Raw genomic sequence first — 26,419 nt, 5'->3', positions numbered from 1 at the left:
GTTTGCAACCTGAGCATGCTCTCTATTGAGATGTTTAGTATAAGAATTGAAGTTATGGTATGTTCGTTGGCAATTGTTTTGACTACAAACAATTGTATAATCCTGTCCATCAGAAAGTGCATGGACATGCCTAAGATGAATTATGAGTTTCCGGATGTCTTTTGAAGTTGATTTTTTACACCTTGGACATATGTACATGGTGGTACAATTTAGGATAGTGCTTGAAGCTTCGAAATAAGCTCCACAACTTTGCATCTCTTCCCACCAGAGAAAGGAATGTCATATACATTTTCAAGGAAATTAAAGACCGATGTAAGTTGGACAGGATATTGTACATTGCAAACCCAATACGTTTTGAACAGCTTGTCAATGGCACACGTCAGACTGTTATCGTTGAGTGGAATGGTGACTTTGTCATTCTCGGCCACAATGATGTATTGCGCTGTAGAACTGGGGGCTCCTAAACAGACAATGTGGGGTTGATGGTTTTCCACCATTGTCTGGGAATGATCCAGGAGGCTGGAGATGCTGGTTCCAGCCTGTAAACATAAAAGTAAATTTTTTAAAAGCTATTATTAAAACAATTCAAGTGACTGAAGGTTTTCTTAAAGGGATAGTTCACCCAAAAATTTGAATTCTGTCAGTAATTACTCACCCTCATGTCGTTCCAAAACCGTAAGACCTTCTATTATCTTCGGAACACAAATTAAGATATTTTTGATGAAATCTGAGAACTGTCTGACTCTTCATAAACAGCAACAGACACAAAACTGAAATGTTCCCAAATGCAGAAACGTAGAAAGGACATCAGTAAAATTGTCTGTGACATCAGTGATTCATCTGTAATTTTACAAATTCAACAACTTTTTCCTCCTCATTCCATCTGCTGCCTGTATGCCGCCATTGTGAAGAGAGTATCATGACGCATGCACTTGCTTCCGCTTGATGTAAACAAGGCATGCATTTGCTGTCCTCTGCTCATAAACAAAACACGACGAGTGCTTTGTTTACATGGACAGGAAAGCCTGTGCATACGTCGTGATACTCTCTCCAAAACTGCAGCACACCACGGCAGATGATAAAGAGAAGAGTTGTTGAATAAAGTTGTTATTTTTGTTTTCTTTGAGCACAAATGTATCATAGCTTCATATCAGCACAACTGAACCCCTGATGTCACATGGACTCTTTTACCTATATCCTACATTTCTGTGCTTGGGAACATTTCAGGTGTGTTGCTGTTTATGGAGGGTCAGAAAGCTTTTGAATTTCATCAAAAATATCTTAATTTGTGTTTGCAAAGTTGAATGAAGGTGTTACGGGTTTGGAACGACATGAGGGTGAATAATTAATGACTAAGTAATAAAACTTTTTTGGATGAACTCTCTCTTTAATTCATTTGCATTCATTGAACTGAAGGCCAGGGATATTTTCTTATTTATGTTCAAAAGAAAATAGGAATGCACAATATTATCACTTCACTGTTTTGTATCACTGCATTTCATTTGAGAATGCACATACAGAATGATGTGTTTAGTGTGATAGCGTGCAGTGACAACAGCAGCAACAGCCTCCCTTTGGTACTAATGTTCATTCGGTAAGGCGTTTTTTTTTTTTGTTTAGTGGCCGCTGTTGGTCTATTTATAACAAAATAAAAAGTAAAATGCACAAATAACCTTAAGATACTTAGCCAAAGTGAGCTAAAAAATACTGACAAAAACCTAATATTGTGCATCCCTAAAAGAAAACAATGAAAACAGTATAGTTTTATGTAAATTAGAGAGTCATGTAATTAAGTAACATCACAAAGTGCTTGCACAGAAAACTAACAAACTAAAACATAAACATATTAGGGCAATCAAGCTGCTTACCGGCTTAATGTCCAAGAGGTAAGAAAGGGCTGACTTTGTACTGCATTTGGCCCAACCTTTGCTCCTCCCGGACGCAGTGGGGGGCAGCAGTGTAGTAAGAATTTGAAGAGCTCTGTAACATGACTCTGTAGTATAATAAAAAAAAACACAAAATATAATGGCATTTTTCAAATGGCTGAAATAATGGCAGACTTTGATCTCCAACTTTGCCTTCAGAGAACTAGTAAAACTAATGGTGTCCACTGAAAGAAAAACAACGGTTTGACAGAACAAGCAAAGTAGCCTACCTTCACTCTCATTATCAGTTGGCATGACCAGAGGATCTTTCACTGTGGACATCTTTTGCAACTTCCGAACAATATTTCCTTCCCATTTTCGAAGAAAGAGGTCAGCCTTCCCAGGAAACATTTTTCCAAACTCAGTGTCAAGCTACAACATAGGATACAATACACAATTACAACACTACCGTGTTTTCTCAGTATGTTCACAAATGATCAAATCTAAGTTTATGCAATCATAACAGTAAAAACAAAACTACTATACTTCAGTTTTATGATTTGAATTAAACTGATTGAAGTAAAATAAATGGTGGAGCTTGATTTCAGTGCACCTTACAATCTCTAGTTTGCAGCAGACTGATGGTTGGAGGGGAGTGGTTAAAGGATGTTTAAAGGACTTTATTTTATTTTATACTTTATTTTAATTAAATTGCATAGAATTTTTCATCACAAGATTAGTAATGTGCACTAACAAAGTATAAAAAAAAAAAACATTTTGAATTCATTTGGACTTTAAATGTTAATATTTAGCAGCCTTGTCCCTGTACTGACAAGTCTATTTATACCTAGCTAGAAGAAAAAAACACAAAACACAAGATGCAAAACACAAGATGTTCTTACCAAGTATGGCATGTCTACAAATCGAGGATATTGTTCAAAAATCTCTTGCACTGTTGGGGACGTGTTTGCAATCCATAACCTGCGATTACTGTATGTTTTCTCCATGCCCAATTTGATGGTATTGAGGTTTTCTGGAGATGGTTTCATCCTTTTGATCACAGTCATCCACTCCTGAGTGGAGTCCTCCTCCCCTTCAGCATATGTTATATCCAAAGTAAAAAAGGCAAAGAAAAACACCAATCTGTTATATACATATACTGATTACACATACATTCATAATGTAAAATGTAGTTAACAAACAGTGTTATAATGAATATTTATTACAAAAACAGCTAACAAAAGCTAGATAAACCTTCAAGATATAAACCTAAACATCCTTTTTGAGATAAAGACATGCGAATGTCGAAGTCAATCAAATGTTAAACGTTACAGTAATAAATCATAGTATTATTTAAAGACATTTAACAAGACATCAATACATTATGTTGTTTAATGAAAGAAAGGCGACGGATAGCAGTGAAAGTGATAAGAGTTAGCTGCTAGCTGCTACCGCTTTGTCAAACTCATTAACGACAATCCTGCCATGGCCGCAGCGTTTTATCGGACGTCATATAATTGGCAACAAATCAAGCAAAGAAAAACAAACTCGTTAAAAATAAGTTCTCTCCAGAAAGCGAGGAACAAACGTACCAAAATGTAAAGAAATAATAATGTGTGAAGCATTAACTATCTGACGCCGTTTTCGCCCTGTTCAACACCGCCTCTCGTGACTACCGAAAATACCCGTATGCACGACTAGAGGCTGCTAACTAAATGCACATTTGACCGTCTAAAAAATTCACATTAAACATATATATGACAGTTTCTAATAATTAAAAATAATAAATCCAAATACCTGACATGTGCACTGCATCCAAGTCACCCATGGATGGAGATAGAGGCGCGAAATTGCTTAACGGCTTGCGGAGTGACGTAGCAGCAATGTGATTGGATGATAGTTAACACATGTTGTGTTGGACACACTGTGTTGTTTCTCTCTTTCTCTCTCTCTCTCTCTTTTACACATGATCAACTTAAAATTACACAAAATGTGTCAAAATAGCCATAACACAAAAAATGTGTTATTAATTAACACATCCTTTTTGAGAGTGTAGACGTGTACTGTGAATGCAGCTTTGCGACTGCAGATTGTCATTTTAAGCAGTGAGATAACAGTAGTCCTTTGTTAAAGACTGTTTTGATCAAAATCCACCATCAAAAAATTGAGCTTGATTTGAGATGAGGGGATTCCCACTCACAGAAACCTGAGCATCCTGCCATGCGCCCCTATCGAATCTCATATTCTTGTCTTCTTACTACCATCAGTTCAGGGTGAATAATTTCTTCCATATCAGGTGTATGAACCAAGAAGATTAAACAATTTACAGATCATATCTGGAATATGGTAATGTTGCTGTGGTGATATGCTGCATATATCGACTTAATTGAAAAAAATACAAAAACGTCTATGTTGTACTTATCTGGAGGAGACAAGTTTAAATGAGCTTGTGTTCACACTGCAGGTCTTAATGCTCCGATCCGATTTTTTGCTGAAATGCATTTTTTTTTGCGCTGTTGTTCACATTGTCATTTAAATGCAACTGCCATCAGCCTCATGTGTGAACCGTATACGGCCCTGAAGTGACCCGCATGCGCAGAAGACGTGACGTCAGATGCAGCGCACTGTGTTTGCGGAAATAAAAACAGACACCGTTCGTGTTAGCGTGTGTTTAGCAATTTTTAAGTTAATGTGCAATCAGAGCCTAAATAACGAAGTGATATTGTCTATATATTGTCTGCCATTGTGATTTTAATCTTCCCACCTCCTGCAGCACAGAATTTGGACGTCTTTCGCATTTCAATGACATACAAATCGCATGAAATGCGACATGGCCGTTCAGACTGAAGTCGCATTGCAAAACATCAGATATGTATCCGATTCAGGACCACATATGAAAGTGGCCTGGGCCTGATTTGAAAAAATAAAAATCGGATTTGTGCTGTTCAGACTGAAAATAAGAAATCATAAGAAAATCAGATATGGGTCACATTTGGGCAAAAAAGTCAGATTTGGGCCACTTTAGCCTGTAGTGTGAACTAAGTCTTGGTGATCATCTACTCCCCACTAATCCCGGTCAGCTTGTAAAAATGGCTAAATAAATGGCTAGCTAAATACACAAATGGCTGGCAAAATGAATACATTTCAAACATAATCTGAGGTGAATTTGTTACAGAAGTAGGACGGAGACAGAGAGACGGGTTAATGAAGGAGGTTTATTTGTCAACAGGTGAGCAATGGAGTGAGATGGCAGGTAAGTAGCGATCTTGGAAGTCTTGATGGATAAACTGGAGGAATAACTTGCGTATCTTCTTGCAGGCAGAGTGGTGAACCGTAGGAGACACACACCGCAGACAGGGAGCGGACTTGGGAGAATTACAGGAGCAGGCAGGCTGGAGATCCTAGGAGTACACACACAGGAAGGTAGTTCTGCAGGTAAGTAACAAGACTATAGCTGAGACAGCGATAGCAGTCCTCAGTGCTTGGCGGTGTGTGTCTCTTATAGCAGAGGTGATGCGTGACATAATGAAGTGCAAGTGCGTGTGATCAGTAATCAGGTGAGGGCGTGCGTTGTGATTGGCTTGTGGCAGAGCCTGGCAGATCTGTGACAGAATTGAGGTTAATATGTTCATACACTATGCTGGGTAGATTACTGACAAATTGTAGTCCGTTACTGATTCTAAATTACATGATAAAAATTGTAGTTAGTAATGTAATCCATAATATTACACATTTTAGGTAATAAAATCAGACTACTTTTAGATTACTCATCTTGTACCATATTGATAAATAAATAAAAAGAGAAAGCATACAGTGCAAGCATACAGCGATCATAATAGTCATATGGGTTTGAAATGACATGAGAGTTCGAAAATATGAAAAAACACATTCATTTTTGCTGAACTATTCCTTAAACACTCAATGCATGGCACTTGAACATAATTAATGTAAGTCACATACAGACCAGAACTAAGAAAATAGTGCCCAGTTCATGTTCATTGTTCAAGGTCCTGAGCTGCAATGCTCTAGCAATAGTAACTGTCCTGAAACATAGGAATGCTAAGTGAAATTTTCAATGCAAAGTTCTCAAAAAAAAAAAACATAAAAAGTGAGGTTTTGTGAATAGATGGTTTTGAGGATATAATGTGAAGCCTGTCAAATTCTTATGATTCACACGTTTCTTTCAGAAGCTGTAGACCGTTGTGTGAACCCTTCGTAATTCTCATTCGTTTCAGGTATGCAGCCAAGCGTAATGTTGAACATGCAAAATAAAGGGTAGGGGTAATATCTGATGGATTTAGACAGAAAGATAGTTTTCCATGTAAGATGCAGTGAAACCGAGGATCTGGCACGCATGCTTACCTGAACTTGGTTAAGATGTTGTCTTTATGAAGCAACCTTCTGTAACATAGCTAGAAGCAGTTTTTCAGCATAAAACTAAATTGTAATAAAGTTTAATTTTTAGGCAACTGATTGACGTAATGCTCTGTAAAGTAATCCAACAAATGCAGCTCAGCTAAAATTCGCCAAGTAATACAATTAGCTAGCCAAACTGAAGGCTGTTTACGGTTGCCAAGATGCTTAACTTGGCACATTAATTTAGAATGTGCTCACATTTATCTGCAACAGGCTCATCCAATCAAAATTTACAGTCAAAGCTATCCATTTTACAATAACATATATAGTACTATAAATTACCCAAAGGGCAGGATCCAGACTCAATCCATAAATGTCATCCGTTTGTCAGTCTTTGGGACATGAGTGAGGTGGTTCTTGGCATCCTGGTGCGAGTGATTGGATTGCATTATAAAAGTGTAGTGAGGGACAGTCTGTGTTTATGAGTGTCACTGGACTGTGGAAAAGAGCTTGTGCTGTCTATAAATGTATAAAATGGGTGATTTCATGTATTTTTATGAATGGCAGAAACTCAGAGGGAACAGCTGTAGGTTTCTTAGCTCGAGCATTTGAGTGGCCTGTAAAATATAACAAACCTTTCTTTAAAGGAGAAGGAGGCAATCACTCATGGGTTTGAGCTGAACGTGAGAGAAAAACTAGCTCCATTTTGCCTCAATATGGTCATGCAGAATATGTGCTTTATAAGTTCTAATGAACAGCCAATATGTTATTAATATGCCTGCAAATAAGCAACTGACAGTGTTGTTAGCAGTGAGAACTGCTCCCTATTTGAGGTTTCCTATGTGGTGGACAGCAAGAAAGCTCAGTAACACCAGCATCTATAAAAATAAAAGAGACAAACATCCTGTACTGCTATGAATTCACTATTCAAACACAGAAGGTTTTCAGGAGCTGATGAAAACAATATGGCTTTGAAACGTCACCTGATTCATATCAGAGGAAAAATAAACATGGAAAACAAACTGTACTTCTTTGTGGAAATGATGTGTTATGGTAGCGCCACGCCAAAGTGTCAAACTGCCATACTGGACACTAGATACTGCCTCATCCTCTAACAGCAATACATCTCACACAATATTGAATGTGCCATAAAGAAACATCAAACAGCAGCTGCTACAACCCATGACACAAACATTAACCACCATATCCACAAGCATTAGATAAGCTTAAATATAATTCAGCTTTAGCATAACAGATATACCTCACAATGAAGTTAGTCTGGTGGTTAGGTAAACATCAATTCACAATCTATTTAAAAAGAACAGAAAGCTCTCTCATGTTCCAGTGAAGTCATTTTACCTTCTTATCTTTCCATAATTGGAAAGGAATGTCTTTGGATTATCCACTGATTTGTAAACCCCACCCACTGGAAACCCCATGAAAACCAACGACTTGCTCCAAAAAAAATAGAGGTCAGTGACATCTCCTAACAATCCCGTCAGGGTACCAACATGAGGACACTAAATCTAGGCTAATTGCTGACAAAGTGCCACTTCAAATTGCGTGTGTCGGGCCCTGAGTCCTGACAGGCTCCACTGGCTCTTCATCGCAATGAGATACGCACCAGCAGTAAGCAGTCAGGTAAGACATGTCTCTCAGCTAACTAGCCAATTAAAAACAAACACCTGCACTTATGAGCATGTCAGTGAGTGGTGTGTGTGTGTGTGTGTGTTAGCAATGTGTGGGGCTCTGGGGAGAAGGCCAGAGAATGCCAGACAAGCTCTGTAAAACCTCCCTCTACACATTCTGTAAAAAAACCCACTAAATCCTGACACTGTTTTCAACCAAATCAGAACAAGACCAGGAAATCTGGAAAGCACCTGAAGTTAAAAATATATTTGAATGTATTTCAATGTGTTGACATCAGTTTTAGAATGCATGGAGGTAAATTAGAACAAATAGAATACTTGTTCAAGGATGAATCGGACATTTAAGTTGCTTTTCCATCCATGCTCAGAATTCCAGGCTGAGAACAGTTCCTATCACTTCTATAGGAACTGTTATATCTTTCTCTGATCGGATATCTTTTTTTAAAACGTTTCCATTTACACTTGGCCACATAAATATGTCTTCGCAAAACGGATATAAATCCGTTCTTCAATTCCTGCGTTCACATCAATGAAAGCAATAGATATGCGTTGCATTTTATTCATTATCAGCGAGAACGCGACATCAGCAATGGAAAGATAGGTTAGTCTCACTACTTTTAATGAAGATGATAGTGTGTTGAGTGTCTTTCAGTTTGATTTGTGGCAGTTTGTGTGTCAGCTTGCTGAAGAGATACTCATCCGCAGTGATGCTTGTTGCATTAGCGCTGTCATATCTGACTATAACATGCCATATAGCCTATAAAACGCTCTCACATGTTTATTATTTTAATATTTTGGGAGGAGTAAAATTAGCATACGTGGTTTCAACAACCAGATGCATTTACACTTGTCCAGTTTCGTCTGGAATGCAGCCCAGACCACCTCCTGCAGTGGCTTGAGTGATCGGATTTATATCCGTCTCGAATGTGTTTCAGAGGGCATTTACACCTGGTCTTTTCAGGATCGGATAGCTATCCGATCAGAAAAAATGCATGAAGTGACCAGGTGTAAATAGCCCCTTATAGTTAGCAGAATGTCTAAATGGAATCAAAATAAAGTGTTACCAAGCCATTTGATCAACTGCACCTCTCTCAGTATTAAGCCTTCAGACTTTTGCAGTCAAACACTTTTTAACCAGCTAATTAGGTGTGGTAGAGCAGGGTTGGAATCGGATCATAATTTGCAAACTGTCTACAGTAAAATGTATTAGGATTGATTTTTTTAAAGCAGGATCCTTATTTATTCTAGAGCAACATTCCTATTAGTCTTTCTAAATCTTACCCTTGGCCAAACCTAAGCCTAAAAGCAGATAAATTAGGATTATTGTCCCAAATAACAGTACACTGTCAAACCTCTGTCCACATAGAAATGGTTTACTGAGCCTTATTTACTTGATTGCAGGGGCACAAAGGCCAGAGTTTAAAGGGTTAGTTCACCCCAAAATGAAAATTAGTCCTTGATTTACTCGGTAGCACTTTATTTTACAGTACGTGCACTGATAGCACACATACATCTCCGAGACGTCTATTTGATTTCTGCATTTACATCTGCAAGACGTATTTTTTAGGGTGTTTGCTCATCTGCAATACGTCTAGGACGTTTCCTTTTAGATGTCAAATAGATGTCTATTAGATGTCTTTAAGATGTTTATGATTTAGAATGTATGTAAAACTGACATCTTAAAGACATCTGTCAGACGTTTGTAGACAGCAGATGCTTTCCAGATCAAGAGATCTTTAACAGACATCTTGCAGATGTACGTGTGCTATCTGGATCCCTGGTACATACATGGTAACTATCTTGTACCTACAGGCAAATGAGTGGTAATACAAGGTACTTACCTGAAGTGTATGTACATGGTAACAAATAAGAAACACTGCTGTACTTAACAATTGTACATGCATGGTAGTTAGTTTGTACATACAGACAAGTGTGGGTAAGAACGGTCACTTACAGGTAGTGCCCATACATGGTAACTAATTAGATACTTTACTGTACTTAATAATGTATATACATGGTAAATGTGTAGCACCTTTGGAAAAATGTGCTATTATGTGGTAACAAAAAAGACACATACTGTACTTGGTATACACATGGTAAATATGTAAAGTGTGTGTTAATGTTAAATTGCTCTCCACAACAGTGCTTACAAAGTTTGAAGAATTGGTAATTCCTGTGTAATGTTTATGTAAAATGGTGCACTTTATTTTACAGTCCTATTTCCATATACTTACTATGTACCATCTATCATCAATTACTCAATAAGTACCTTGGTCCATGTTTATACCCTCAACTTGGGTACTGCATAACTTATTCTGTACATGAATTAATAGGTACATACACCAGTACTTACATATGGAAATAGGACTGTAAAATAAAGTGCACAATTTTACATAAACACTACACAGGAATGACCAGTTCTTCAAACTTTATAAGCACTGTTGTGGAGAGCAATTTAGCACTTACAGTCCTACACAAGCAATTGAAAAACAGTCCTCTTTTTATTAGGTAAGGTTAAGACTTACCAAGCGTACCGTATATACCAAGTATAGTATGTGTCTTGTTTGTTACCACATAATAACACATTTTTCTGTAGGTGCTACATATTTACCATGTACATATCATTAGAATGTACAGGAATGTGTCTTATTAGTTACCATATACGGATCCTGTAAGGACGTGCCTGTTTGTACCCACTTGTCTGTAAGTGCTACATATTTACCATGTATTATTAAGTACAGTAAAGTATCTAATTAGTTACCATATATGGGCACTACCTGTAAGTGACCGTTCTTACCCACACTTGTCTGTATGTACAAACTAATTACTATGAATGTGCGACTGTTAAGTACAGCAGTGTTTCTTATTTGTTACCATGTACATACACTTCAGGTAAGTACCTTGTATTACCACTCATTTGCCTGTAGGTACAAGATAGTTACCATGTATGTACCAGGGAAGTACACGTACTGTAAAAGAAAGTGCTACCCCATATTTAAAACATTATAAACACTTTTCTCTCACTTCCACTAACTGTCACACGTGCAAGCCGTTCCGGGCGGATGACGTAGTCGTAGGACATCAGCATAGCCTAAGCTCCAGTGAGATATGCTATCTCATGAGTTTGTTTACAGGAGGAAAGGAAAGGAAAAGCAGTCTTCTCTTGACTTATATCGAAATCCTCCGACATTTTTCTTTACAAATCCTCGTTTTGTTGTCACTAATCGTGCTACGCATACGTCCTGTGTTATGTCAAAAGCAATCATATGTACGACAACACAACGAAATCGCCACAACACAGGACTAATTTATTTGTGCTAATTTTGTTTTATTGCGACTTGTTTCCATTGTGTTGCTGTAACGGTAATGCCAAGACAGGAAGACGAAGGATTCCTGTCTTGGTTATTTAATAATAACCAAGACAGGAATTATTTAATAATATAATATAGGTTATTTAATAATATAAATGAAGTCAATGGCACATAATACAGCATAAACCAAATATTACTTTAACGAAACTTTACATAACTTTAAGACACGACAAACCAGACTAAGGAACTCAAGTCTTATAAAGAACAGGGAGCAAAGGAGCAAACGAGATAATTAACGCAAGACAGGTGAATAGGATGAATTATTAACTAAACAAGGACAGGAACTACCAAATAAGGGCAAAACAGAACTGAAAGGAAACCGGCACATGACAGTTGAGGCTTGTTTCACTTGTGTTATGCTTATTTTGTTGTGTTGCAACTAGTTTTGGATTGTGTTGTGCTAATTTTGTTGTGTTGTGGCTTGTTTCTGTTGTGTTGCAACTTGTTTCCGTTGTATTGTGCTAATTTGGCAATGGTATACTATGTCCAGTTTTTATTTATTTATTTATTTATTTGAAGCATGGCCACATTATTCTTCACAAGAGAACTGGTTTGCAACAATATGTAAAATTATGTTGAATGACTTACTTTACCAGCCAGAATAATGTGTACTTTCTGTAACTGGTAGAAGTTTGGAACAGGGATTGATCTCCGGAAGCACCCATCAAGATCAAATGTATTCACTAGATGAATTTGATCCTCTTCAAAGGGACATGAAGGTTTTGGAGCACAAACTATGGCCTGAAAGGAAAAATTAATAGAGTGTGTTGATTGACATTGGTGTGTGTTGATGAGTGTCCCTTCAGGAGGCATCTGCCAGTCATGTTCATGTCATCTTAAAGGCCCCCGGTCTAAAACTACTAACATGAACCTGACATCATAACCTTTTCTACTCACTGTGGGTGCACATACACATCTATTTAGTCACTGTCATCTACTAACAGATGGAACTAAATCGAGAAACCTTCAGAGAATACTCAGAGTCTGTGTCACAAGACAATTTTGAAATGTTCACGGTCTGAATCAAATCTCCTTATGGCCTGCGGCTCAGGAAACAGCCACATCAAACCGCCATAGATGTCCCAGCATCCTTTGCTCTAAGAGTGTGGCGAAAGTTCAGACCTCTTAGTCGTGTGTTAAGTGCGTGAGAACTTCTGTGAAGAATTGAAGGGTCTATCGATGTGTCTTTGATGAATTATCAAGGCCCCTCAGAAAGTCTTCCTGGTCCCCTTCACAGGGGGTTTCTTCATTCATCAAAGATGTTCTGCTGCCACACGCCGAGATGCAAACGATTATGGACATTTACCTGTAACGTAGGAAGGGATGCAGGGAAAAGGCACAGGAGGTTTTCATGGTAAACACCTTTGAACCACAGAAAACCAGTGAATGGATGGCTAGCCTAGACGCTGCAGGTCTGCGAGAAGCGTGGGGATTGGATTTCCTTCAGGAATCATTTAACGCTTCTGGAATGTTTCACGTCCAACACATGGCCCAAAGTGGGAGTCCTTAGAGAGAAAGGTTTTTATTTCACGGTCCGTGTGGATATGTGTGTTTTCTGGTGTGTGTGTGTTTCCTGGTGCACTTTTTCCTGTCTGTTTCAGTTTGAGACATTGTCCTACACAACTCCTAAAACATAGTTGTAACTTGGCTGAATCCAGCTAAATATTTCAGCGATTCCTGGAATTCTGTATCTGTTCAATTTAAGGCATGATTTTTAATCTTTGGTAGCTTGTTAACCAGTAGATACATAGAAATGCAATCAAAGTGTGAACAAGCAATACATATATAAAAATTACATGTAATTCCTTCAAAGCGACTGTGTGAAATGTTAGCTATCTTGCTAACTTCCACCAGACTTGCTGTAGCCACTGAACTAGACCACCCTCCATCACTTCAAACACACATCCTCTCCCCAAAACCCTCCAAAGATATTCGAGTAAATCTAATGTAAGCAAACCTGAATGTGCAAGATTAGTGGCAGTCAATGCAGTAGCTAACTTGTGGGAGATGTGCTCCGATTCTATTTTTTATCTGTTTACAGAGCATGGTGCTGTCACAGAACCCGGTGTGATTTCTCAGGACACCTATTTTAGTGATATACGTATGTCAGACAGTGGGAACACTTTATGCACGGTATTCCAAAAAATGCTTAGAACAGCTTTAACTGTCTGCTTGTGAGTCTCTCTCGCTCTCACCCTGGTTAATTCCGTATGTTCAGCACTGTGCCGCAGGTGCTGATGATGCGATAACCAGAAAAACTCCCATGAGTCTGACCATCTCAACGATGATGAAATGTTGTACCGCTTCTGTATTAGAGGAAATGAACCCCACACACACACACATTCTGCCTGCCTCTCCATATATTAGAAACACACTCTGTTCTGTACGCTCTGTTCTCCACTGATCCTTCTTTTGCCTTCAAGAGGAACGTTCATAGTGCAGTAGCAGGGTTCATGACGTGGTCGTCCAGTGACTGTGATTTCGACAGTTTGGACATGTTGCTGGATCAGTTTCTTTTTTGGTCCTGGAACAACATCTCTATTAGGTTTTAAAGTTAGAACTGGGATTAGGGGCTTGAAGAAAATATTTTGAAACAAGCATTTCTTTCTGATTTTATGGGTTGTTAATGGTTTGGATTGGGGTTTGATATATGGCACTGTAGGTACTGAATTAGTTTGAAACAAATGTTGTTTCATGACCAACAGAAAATGTTGTTCCATTGGCAATTTTTTTCAGGCCGGCATAGTAGATTTTCAGTAATAAGCTTCATTTACATAACCAGTGGAAAATCAGAAGGATCAGAGAGAAGTGTCAGAGCTTATCATTTGGTTTGTTATCCTTTTTTCATTCTTAATCAGTTTCTGTGACATTCCTTTGATAAAAGAAGGTGAGATTTTGCTCTTGTGCTATGCTTAAAGTGTTTTACCTAATTTGGTCTCCATTATGCTATATTATCACTTTCCTGTAGGGCTTTCCTGTAGCTCAAATAGTAGAGCATGGCACTAGCAACGCCAAGGCCATGGGTTCGATTCCCAGGGAAAGCAAGAGCTGATAAAATGTAAAAACTGTGAATGCAATGTAGGTCGCTTTGGATAAAAGCGTCTGCTAAATGCATAAATGTAAATGTAATGTAAATGTTTCACCAAATCTTGGATTTAGTCTTTTTGTCAACTTTCTTTCTTTCAGTTATCACAGGTTTTGTATTTCTTTTGTGGAAATGATTTATCATAGGCCTCACTGATATGAGCATATGCACATCAGTTTTTGAGTGAATATTACCAAAATAATCAATAAATAATGCTTTTTTCACTGAGCTCAGATCAGTGAGGCCTATAATCAGTGTTGGTGTTTCCTCTTGCTGTTTTTGAGAAACAGAAGACAGGATTAGTTAATTGGATGTTCACCGGGTGTTTTTTCTGCCTATGGCTCAAGACGCTGGGATCGGATCCAGCATCCCGTGACCTTTCATACAGTATGACTGTTTGGAAAATGGATATTGGGACACTGCCTTCTTAGTATTTGTGCTGATCAGTTGGCCACGTATCAGGAGCCCTGAGATCCATGTGTCCTCCTTGAGTTATGGCCCATGTTGTGGCTGAGCGCTGGAAGAATGTTATTTTTGCAATGTGTATCATAAATGGAGTGAATGAGCCTCGGCCCTCCCTGCTGTCTGCTCTCATATCACCACCCAACCAGGGCAATAAATCAACCCATTTTACGGCTGAATCAAAGGCGATTCTCATCCTTAGCCTCGAACCATTTTGGGCTGTGAACAAAGTCAAATTCTGCTGGTGTTAATCAAAACAAGACATGACTGTACATTAGCAGCAAAACACAGCTAATGAACTCAGACAACATCTCTCGCCTTACCTGTCAAAAAAAGGCATTTTATGAATCCAGTTAAAAACACAGCACAGCTGCTTAATGCCAGAAAACAGTTACAAAGTGTTCAATAGTGACAAAAAATAGTGCTACAATGATTGGGAATCAAACAAACAACTACAACTGCCTCTCACATGCAAGAGATCCTTTATTTATTTTGGTGTGCCCATTACAGAAGACTTTTTAAATTGCTTCTTCATTTCCTAAAAGTTCCAGCATGGTTCGGTTTTACATGAACTATGTGAAGAATCTCTGAAACATCAGAAGCATAAGACATCATACAACTCAACAAACTTGACAGAGAGAGAGAGAGCTGGGCTTATAGTCTAACTTGATGTACTCATTTATTTATGGACCATGTTGAGAGGTTCAGGGGATTATTCATAGATTAAGGGACACACATACTCACAGAGAGAGGATTATAATTTGATGAGTGTAATTAAAGGCTAAACTTCTCCCAAAGGCAATCACAAGGGGCTAATTAACTTCACACACACACACGCACTGAAAGAGAAATAGATGCAATTCTTTAATCAACTGTATAAATGTTTTGGATTTGTGATCATGTGTTATATGAAGTTCTCGCAGATGAAACTGGGTTTTAATCTCATAGATATATCATGTCTGACTAATTTGCTTTCTCTTTCTCTCCAGTGTACTGATGGTGCAAGGACCCTCTTTGTCTCCGAAATGAATCTCATTTTTGAGGGCCTAAACATGCTGGAAAACTCATGAAAATTTGCACGTGTCAGAAGTGGTCAAGATTTACATCTGAGTTTACATTTTCAGAATTCACTGTGGTAAAATGGTAGCAACAGTAAAATATGCCAGAAAGTGCTAATTATGCTAGCTACATGCTAGTAACATGCTAAACCATATTTACAACATTTTTCTAAGTAATAAAAGTTGTTCTAACTTAAACATACAATGCTCAAACTTAAATATTAAGTTAAGTTTTTAAATAAATATACAGTACGTACATATATAAACATGAACACACACATATATATATATACACACTGTAAATTATGCATTTTACGGCGAACGCAGTAGGCCAAGCACACGTGACGCGCCGGCACTCACCTCATGTTTGCGGCTGAATGCAAATGATCATAACTGATGGACAACTAGACATTAACAGACTGGTGCAGAGAAAAGAAAAACAAAAAAACTAAATAATGCCTCTGCATCACTTTCAGGTAACTTGTGTTCATAATCCTGTGAAACGTTTTTGGCTTTTGATGTTAATAATGTGTTTTAATGTCGGTAATAACTTCACCATCACCAACGCATCTGCCTTAATAGTTTCCATGACTTAAAATGCATTATATAAAAACAATGAAGCAATAATGATTGGTTAATTAATAATAATCATATGGTTAATGCAAAATAAACAATTTATGTACATTAAATATTATTACAAATGCTTGCAAAGGGTGCCAAAGGCCTGGTAATTGCTGCTGATGCACCTACAGGACGATCAAATCCTTGTTTAATATTGACTTAATAATATTGACCAAATAATATTGACAATTTTATTTAGACTGCAATAAATATAGGCTTATCTGTTTCCCCTAAAAATAGCAAAAAGATGTTCACCTTATCAGCAAAACTGCAAAATGTATTTATAGTCATAGCGCCACCAGCTGGCAACAGGAAGTGTGGCAAAAATAAATAACTTTGACGTAGTCGTCCTATATTTTAGGCCTGTTTTCCTAAATCCACTGGGTGGTGTTGGCACAGGTGCAAGGGACCTATCACTGGTGCTTGAAGCAGATTTTGATTGCGCTTCATCTTCAAACCACCATTTCTTGAAATTCACAGAATTGAACTAGACTGAGAAGTGGTGTCTGTTTTACAGTAAGGAGTGTTTTTATGTAATATTGCTGAAGTATCTGTAGAGGACTGAATTTATGTCCAGATTGAATTTATCTTCATTATGAACAGTACTATGGTTCACAAAAACCTAACCCCGAGTTGCACCCAACTTCAGATGATGGCTTGCACTGAACAAACAAACCAAACTTTATGGTCAATTGAAGCTGGGTCTGTCCCAAAACCACTAGTGTGAAAGCAACATCACCTTCTCACTCTTTCTCCTCAGGGTCATCCATTAATTGAGGGCAGTGGTAAGTCGCTGGTTTATTAGACTATAAATTCTCCTCTCAGTCCTTTGTCAACCCCCGGCATGTGTGAAACCCATCTCAGTTCTCACAGCGAAGCACAGAAACCACTTTTACTGATCTTTACCTACTGGTTTGCTCTTTATGGTTGCACTGATTTGGCATTGCATCCATTTATCTTCAGAGCACTGTTCATTCTAACATGTTATTACCACTTTCAATGGCAATGAATTGTATAGATGAATATTTGCTGTGAAAAGCCTGAAATTAAGATATTGTTTCATAGAATTTACTAAATAAGAATAAATAAATAAATAAAATATATAAGAACAACTAAGTCTAATCAAATCAGTCTAAGTTAGACTTACAGCCATTCATATGGGATACATTTTTGCATTGTCACTATTTTTTAATTGTTGATTTGCCAAAATATGATGAGATGGACATGTTTGGCTATTGCATCATTTTTGGTCAAATTATGACATCTGTGTCTTCACTCAAGTCACGATTAATTAGAGTCATAACTGCCCTCACTGAGTCAGAGATCTCATATCTCAGAGACATACCATTCAATGTCAATTACTCTGTCAATGTTAGCCAGCAACTACAGCTGCACTGAGCGATCTGCAATCATCTGACTACAGACCGGACCAGACATTACACATACCATCTCACACCAGCCAAGATATCGCTGACCAGACCAGCGGGTTTTGATTTTAAAGATAATTTCACCCCTGTAATAACCTGACAATTTGACCTTTCCGGAAATCTGTAATGACGACATATGATTAATATTTAGCGATGGAAGTTTTATTGAAAAACCTGTGACACGTTTGCTTCTTTGCCATAGGCATGAAAGGACGCTTTAAAAGAGTTTCCACAAATGGAAAGTTATTTGCTTTTTTAGATGTCACCGAAATCATGCTTTTCAAGGTTTGTAATAAGAACAGAGTGCTCATTTCAGGTATCAATGCCATTTCTACCTGAATCTTTTTATTTCAAATTATTAAAGATATTTACATTTAATATAGTAGTGCTGAATTTAATAAAACATATAAAAAGCACATTTTAAAAAGTATGGCGCCACACCACATTAGTCAATATGTTTGTACAAAGAATTTATTTTATAATATAAACACTGTTATTTATCAGACAGTTTTCTATTATTATTGTTGTTGTTGTTGTTGTAAAGAGGCAAGTGCCAGAACATAGATGAAAAAGACATGAGAGGTGAAAACAAATGATCTTTTTTTTTCAGAAACTTTTAAATTTTAGTAAAATGTACTCAGAAAAATTGTGCAGAGACAGCAAGTAGCATATAATTACATGTGAAATTTTGAAGTAGAAAAACTGAAATGATATGTTCTTGAAAAAAATACTCCAGCACTCACCAAACTATTTTTTTACAACTTTGAAAAAGTTTGTTTGTTTATCTTAACTTTATCTTATAACCTATTCATATGTAATAGTGGCATGGTAATTAGTTAATATTCTAATAAAAAAGAAAAAAAAAACTTAAAAAGTGCTTATAATAATAATGTATTTAAAAAATAATAATCTTTGGTATTAACAGGGACACATCTGTCAAATGAAGTGACTGGAGTGTTTCTTGTTAATTAAATAAGCAATACGTTATTGGAAGTCAAAGGGAACAGATTCCTGAAAATGAGCCCTACACGTGATGTAAATCACTGTATGAAGGGACATGACTGTTATTATAGTGGGCAGTGGACGTCTTTAGAGTGTGAGTTTCTCCAGACCCCTGATTAGAAGGACAGAAACACAGACAGAGAGGCTTCATCACTCTTACTGGTTCTGACAGACAACAAAGCAGCACCTGAATCCAGTTTAATGGTGGAAATAGCCGCACGGGCTTGAGTCACAGACACAAGACAGATGCAGCGCAGCAGAGCAGGGAGGACAATGCCGACAGCTTTTAGTGTTCGTGTGAGTGCACTGCGGTCACAGGGTTACGCGAGGGGCAGAAGAACGCAGATTTCTCCTAACAGAATGAATGCATGGCACAGGGAGAGGTGATGGAGCTGTGCTTGGCAGAGGCTTGAAACTATGAAAGATAGACCTTAACCTGACCCTTCACACATAGATTTCATCTTCCTTTGAACCACCTCAACTGATGTTCAGGATCTGAAAGAACAAGATATATTCTCTTCATCGTGATTGGAAAACCTCAGTGTGCAAAGACTTTTGGGAAGTCAAAGATCATTCATGATGTTCTTATTCTAGAAAGCATTTAATTGAACACAAATAACATACACGCCTGCAAATTGTTTTTTATTTTTTTTTGTTGGATTTTTCTATCAAGTAAAAACTAAATTCTATTTTTGAATTAAAATTATGAAGTTAAATTTGTCCGTTTTTGGAATACACCACAATATTGATGATATGACAACAGACATGGAAAAAATAAAAGTCACAGAACTATTTTGAATTTATGGGGTCTTTAAAATATTCAGTCAAGCTGTCTAAATTAATGACATTATAAATGAGGACACAAGGATATATGTACTTCCTGTTATCAATCTGTGCATTGTTCATTCCCACTCCCAGATAGATTTTAAGGTCAAAGGTCAAACCATGTAATGACAGGAAGAGAGATACGTTGAGACTGTGAGAACGGATGAGGGTGCCCTAAAGACGTCTGCTGTCCATAACTCTGTATTTATCTCTATACATATTTGTAGTTTTAGACTGAACTATTTATATACACATCCATTCAGAAGTGTGGGGTCAGCAAGATTTTTGAAAAGAAAGAAATTATTACTGTTGTTCAGCAAGGAAATTGAAAAACAGTGACAATACACTGTAAAAAAAAAAAATCAAAAGTTGTTTCAACTTAAAATAGTTTGTTACCCCCGCTGACTTAATTTTTTTTAGTTTAGGCAACTTAGTCAACACATTCTCAATGTTAATTTAGGGGACAACTGGACTATTTTAGTTGACTAAACTAAAAACTTTTAGTCAGCAGGGTAACAAATAATTTTAAGCTGAAACATTTTTTTTTTTTTTTTTTTACAGTGTAAAGACATTTAGTATTAAGATTTCTATTTCAAATAAATTCTGTTCTTTTGAACTTTCTATTTATCAAAGTATCTTGAAAAACATTGTTTCACAGTCCCTGCAAAAAATATGAAGCAGCACAACATTGGTAATAATCAGAAATGTTTCTTGAGCATCAGATCAGAATATTATTATGATTTCTGAAGGATCATGTGACACTGAAGACTGGAGTAATGATGCTGAAAATACAGCTTTGAATTTAAAATTTAAAAATATATCAATTACATTTTAAAATATATTGACATAGAAAACAGTTATTTTACATTGCATTAATATTTCAAAAAAATATTACCGTTTTACTGTTTTTTTTATCAAATATATACAGCCCCGTTGAGTATAAGAGATTTCTTTTAAAAACATAAGGAAAGCTGGTAACACTTTATTTTGATAGTCCACTTTAGACATTCAACTAACAGTAAGTAACTTTGCAACTACATGTCAACTAGCAGTCATTAGTAGATTGTATGCTTAATATCTTCTAACACGTTATTTTGATGGGCCCACAATATACAACATACTATTAAGACTATTTGCAAGTATATGTCAATATATTCAACTTGCCCTAAACCTAATATAACAGTCTACTCTGAGAGTTAGTAGACATGGAGTTGCAAATTAATGAGAATTAGTTGACATGTAGTTGCAAAGTTGCTTATAGCTAGTAGAATGTCTAAAGTGGACTATCGAAATTAAGTGTAACCAGAAAGCTTACTGAGTCCATTAATATTTACACTCAGAAAACACTTTATTAGGTGCAAATATCTAAGCAGCCAATCACATGGCAGCCAGTCAATGTATTTAGGCATGTAGACATGATCAAGACGATCTGCTGAAGTTCAAACCGAACATCAGAATTGGGAAGAAATGTGATTTACGTGATTTTGGTATGGTTGCTGGTGCCAGAGGGCTGGTCTGAGTATTTCAGAAACTGCTGATCTACTGGATTTCCACACTCAACCAACTCTTGAAGGAGATGAGCTACAACAGCAGCTACAACAGCTACAAACTGAGTATACTCTTCACATGACAAAATTGGACAAGAGAAGATTGGAAAAAGGTTACCAGGTCTGATTCTCAATTGCAACATTCGGATGGTAGGGTCAATTGTAATTTAATACTGTGAATGGAACATTGTCACTTTCATCTCACCATGTGAATCTTTCTCAGGGCCTGACAACAAAACTGTTGTGCTAAATGTACAGTAAATAGTTCTGATGTGAATTTGGTATGACATTTTACTGTGAACAGGCCTTAAAACATCAAAGCCAGTTGGCAGTTCATCACACTCCACACCTGCCGCCCAAACAACGCTGTTAATCTCAACTCTCCCAAGCTTTAAAAGCATTCATTTATGTATTAATTACTCCTTTGATGTGTCCATGAAACATGATGTCCACTATAAATAAACAGATGTGAATACTTTAGTCATCTATCTGCTCTCTCAGTCCTCACACGTTTATAGTTTTAATAAGGCTGCGCAAGAATAGTCTGACTGCGGTAAACTGCCTACATAAACACAAAAGCACTTTTATGAAGTCTTAAAATATGCATGGCATAGATATTGCATCATTGAGAGGGATCAGACAGATATTAAAACCTCCATGGGCAGAGGTCAAAACTTCTCACACACTTTGGGCTACAAATATAAAAGATGAGCCTGTGTGTGTGTGTGTGGTCCCACCACCAAATGTTTGTAGTCATATACAAAACCAAATTTACATATGATTTTTATCAAATTTAAGAATATTTTTATTAAAAAAAATGCTATTTTATTGACAATGAAACTGGAGTGACAGGAATGGATAAATGGGAAAACTGTTATGTCCTCTAACTATAATGAAACTTTTTTTTTGTTCTGTCCTTTTTACAGCTTGACAATCCTTGGTGGATAAATATGCTTTCTTTTTATGAAAAAAGAGCAGCACAAACACATTTCTCTGTGTAAAATAATGACAAATTGTTCATTTTATGGAAACCTTCCTTTGGCGATACACTAGGTTTTTCTTGTTGTTGATTTTAACTGATAGATATACTTTTCCCCACTGATTAATCACAGCGCATTAAAAGCAATTATTTTGTATTACACATTTTTGGAAATGTTATGTTTACAAAGTAAATAAGCCATTATCTAACAGGCAATAATTTGCATATATTTACAGAATAGAAATCTGAAGCTTTTTTGATGAATCTACATATAAAAAAATGCACATTTAAGTGTTTATTACATTTCATGTATATGTTTTCTTTCAATTAGCCTGAAAAAAAAAATGCATGTGATGGAAGCAAAATAGCCCAAAATATCAAAAAAGATATAACTACATAACACAAACTCCTATTTTTATCTTTGTCTTTGTCACTTCTGGTGTCTCCATGAGGCTCGACATACCCAGATTATTTATTGCTTTATTGCTTCCCTTCACAGACGGACAGCACAATAGAGCATCTCTGTAGAGCTCTTCTGAGGTTCCTCAGGACCGTGTGTTTTCTCTTGCTGCCACTGCTGGAGTCTCTCCATCAGGCTCATTGGTGTGTGCTCTCGCTGTGTACATCGTTATCAGCTTCATTAATGGCCACTTGTTCTCCGTGAATTCAATTAGCGCTGCAGGCCGGGCCGAACAGCAGGGGGACAGACAGAGGGTCAATAAACACACACACACACGAGACCCCCTGATGCTCAATGTATGCAGCTGTATGTGAAAGTCCCTCCCAAACACCACCATGCTTTTGTGTCTCCCTGTCTCCCATTTCTTCTGTCTAGAGAGAGAGGGGGCTCATGGGAATGAGTGATGAGTGTGAATCATCAGAGACTCCCTCTTCACGTACCTTTATTGAATTATTGAAGATTTGCATTTCGTTGTTGGCAGTTCCCATGGATTTCAATGCAATTTGAGCAATACAGAATCTCACTCTTTTGTGCGAGTGAGATTAATAAAGAGCATGTTTGCAGAAAAATACATGTGCTCCAGTACAGCCATGTGTTTCACTTTAAACACAACCACAGGATCACACAAGGCTCAAACAGGGAGTCATTTACAGAGCGCAGAGAACTTCCTGTAAAACCTTGAACAGCATACATGGAGAGGCCATGGACGTTAGTGCAATAAATTAGCTGTGAGATGTGTCTATGATGTAGAGTGAGACTGTACTACCATTGTCTTCCTTCTCTTTCTGCATCACACACACACACACACACACTCACTGTGAGTTATGGTACTCTCTGAGGTTTTGTGATCTCTGCATCCCAAGTGTCATGCTGTAGTCTGTGTCTGGTCTCGGAGGAATCGCTTGTATCTCTCCTGAACTCCCATGAATCACTGGGAGCAGCAGGGTTGTGCTGAGGTCACGGTCCTCCAGCTTACAGGAAAGATACATTTTATGGGCGCATTCTGAAGTCACCTGTGGAGACGTCAGTGAGGGCTCGTGGGAGATGAAGTTTATGAGTTTTAGGGCTGCAACGCTTCTGATTTCACTAGACATGCTTTTTAAGCACTAAAAACATGCAAGCAGGTGGTCAGATCTGATTCTGAAGGTGGAAACAAATGCCTTTATGAAAACGTTTCCTTAAAGGGATAGTTCAACTATTCTTTCAATATGTATTCATCGTCATGTTGTTCCAACACACGTTGTGTGATTTTCTTTCTTCTCTAGAATATGAAATGAAAATTTATAAAATCAGTTTACTACAATGAACAATGCAGCCTCGGCAAGAAACATTACAGGAGGGGATTTAATTATTCAGCTTTCTTTCTTTTTCTTTCTTTCTTTCTTTCTTTCTTTCTTTCTTTCTTTCTTTCTTTCTTTCTTTCTTTCTTTTCTGAATGTGCTTCAAATCTTAAAAGTGTATTTAAAAAAACTGTAATCGCAGATAATATAATACAACAATACACTTAACTTTTATGAAACGAACGTACGACCGAAAATTGTGCGTACGGTCGTTTCTACGCAAAACTTGGAATTTATCAATATGGACGTGAGCGGTGGCTACGATCAAATCTCACGTCAGGTCTGAGCTCGTGTACGCTAGTTTTTAAATTAGCCTGAACTTGCGTGCAGCATAGACAATGTCGGAGAATTGTATAATGATAGCATTTTGTTCATTTAGATTATTTTCCCAAATCGACAAACGAAGCTTCTTTTTTTTCCATTTCGGGGCAAATAGTAGCATAAACAACCGACCGTGAGGAATCACACATCGTTGTATCACACACCTGCGGCGCTTCTGTGAATGGAGAAAAACATAAATTATAAAATTAATAAAATAAATATGGATAAATACGAAATATATTATAATAAATACGAAATATATTTCTCTTAATTAACAGATTAACAAAAGAAAAAAAAACAGTGCGACAAGTATAGGCCACTATCGTTTTTGTGACACTCTTAATGCATTTTATTTGTTTTCTATAACTTTATGTATTTTATTTTATTTAACTGATTGGTGATCACGCAGGTGCCTCACACACACAACATTTCAGCGTTACTAACTTGACATTTCAGCCATTAATCAAACTAAAATGCAGTTAGCCAAACATAAATGTAACATTGCACAATTTACAAGGTCCACTGTAAAATCAGCTTGCAGCGCCGAAACAAACATTTATTGCACATGTGAAGGGTGATGTTTTCGCGGGATGTGCCACCCCAAACGAGTTACTGTGCCCCCACCCCACCCCCACACTTTCCATCCTCTCCCCTCCTTGCTGAACGCGGCCGATTTCGAAAGTGAAAGTACCGATAAAACAGCGCAAATAAGAAAGCGATTGCACGCTTTAGCGAGCGTCAGCAACTGCAAGCACCCCCCCCCCCCACACACACACACACACACATACAATGTGACTTGTGCCCCCCTAGAAATTTAAATACCCCCCTGATGGAGGTTGGAGGTAGCCTGGTGCCGGCTCTGCGTTGTATTCTGTTTATAATGAACAGTGTTGGGAGTAACGCGTTACAAAAGTAATGCATTACAGTAATGTAACTGTAACAGCACGGCCAGGCTCTCCACCCACTCAACTTCCACGATCAGCCTCACCTGTGTTCTAAACCACTCACACCTGCACCTCGTCACCACCATCATCAAGAGCACTATAAAGACACTCACCACTATCGCTTCAGCGTCCGATCTCGTTAATTACTTAATTACTCGTTAATCTACGACGCACAACAAGTCTATGAGTATACCTTCTACCTACTTACCTCTTAGACTAACCTTCTGTTCTTCGTCCCGTTCTCTCCCCTGTCTGCAGACGCATCTCTGTTGGGAAATTCCCTCATCCGACGCCGGCTCTCTTCACCAGTCTCGCTCCGGCAACCTGAGAAGCATAAGGACACTTTCAGTGCAATTGCCTGACTCACATTCTTCAAGCCTCAAGATCTCTTGCTCACCTCTCTTCACGATCACCTGCACCTTTGCTGTGGAAATAAATTCACTGTGTTATCACTTACCTTTGTGTCCGACTGCTTCCATAACAGTAACGCAGTAGTGTAAGGCATTACTAATCAATTTTCAGTAATATTTTACTCGGTACATTTTCAGTAACGCTTGCGTTACAACACACTTTTAGCCCCCAATTTTTTTTTTTTTTTTTTATTTAATTTAAAATGGAGCTCCGACTTTTTTATGTACCTAGGCCTGGCTTCGGGCCAATATTCATGTCATAGTTCAGACGCGGGCCGGTCCTCTGGCTTGTTTTAGGCTTCTCCTTATCTTTATATTTTAGACATCCATCAATTATTGATGAAAAAAAATTGCTGCGCTAGTGGAAACAACATGAGTCTGTAGCAGCAGCGAGCCGTCAGCACAGCTGAAGAGTTCAGCTTCAAATACACCAATAAAGCAAAAGCCCCAGCAAACGTAATTACCATGAATGTGTCTGGGGGAAATAGTAAGGATTCGCCATCTCCTTGTTAGACGCGCCTTTAGAGAAAAGTGCATATTCACAGATAACGATTATATTAAATAGTTGTTTTCGTTTTTATTTATTTCGTTAAGTAGTAATTTAAAGCTTTCTATAGATATATTTATCATGTCTGTGAGGCATGCATTCACTGTCTTTCGGTTCATGAAGCGCTCCTGTTCAAGATAAAAGCACAAC

The 26,419-nt window shown here is 37.6% G+C and overlaps 1 protein-coding gene across 1 annotated transcript; it reads right to left on the bottom strand.

Annotated features, from left to right (window-relative positions):
- Window positions 1-209: 209 nt before the first annotated feature.
- LOC306860052 (uncharacterized protein) lies at window positions 210-25,978 on the bottom strand (the record flags this gene model as incomplete). The annotated part of the gene is made up of 7 exons (XM_079401586.1): window positions 210-539; window positions 1,869-1,993; window positions 2,156-2,297; window positions 2,768-3,008; window positions 25,534-25,636; window positions 25,680-25,736; window positions 25,951-25,978. The coding sequence occupies 7 exons, from the start codon at window positions 25,976-25,978 to the stop codon at window positions 210-212; spliced, it is 1,026 nt and encodes a 341-aa protein (XP_079257712.1).
- Between the last annotated feature and the right edge of the window lie 441 nt (window positions 25,979-26,419).

This window comes from Barbus barbus, assembly GCF_936440315.1.
Source record: "Barbus barbus genome assembly, chromosome: 40".
NCBI classification, from domain to species: Eukaryota; Metazoa; Chordata; class Actinopteri; order Cypriniformes; family Cyprinidae; genus Barbus; species Barbus barbus.
The sequence above is the reverse complement of the archived record's forward strand: the minus strand, read 5'-3'. Positions and strand labels throughout refer to the sequence as shown.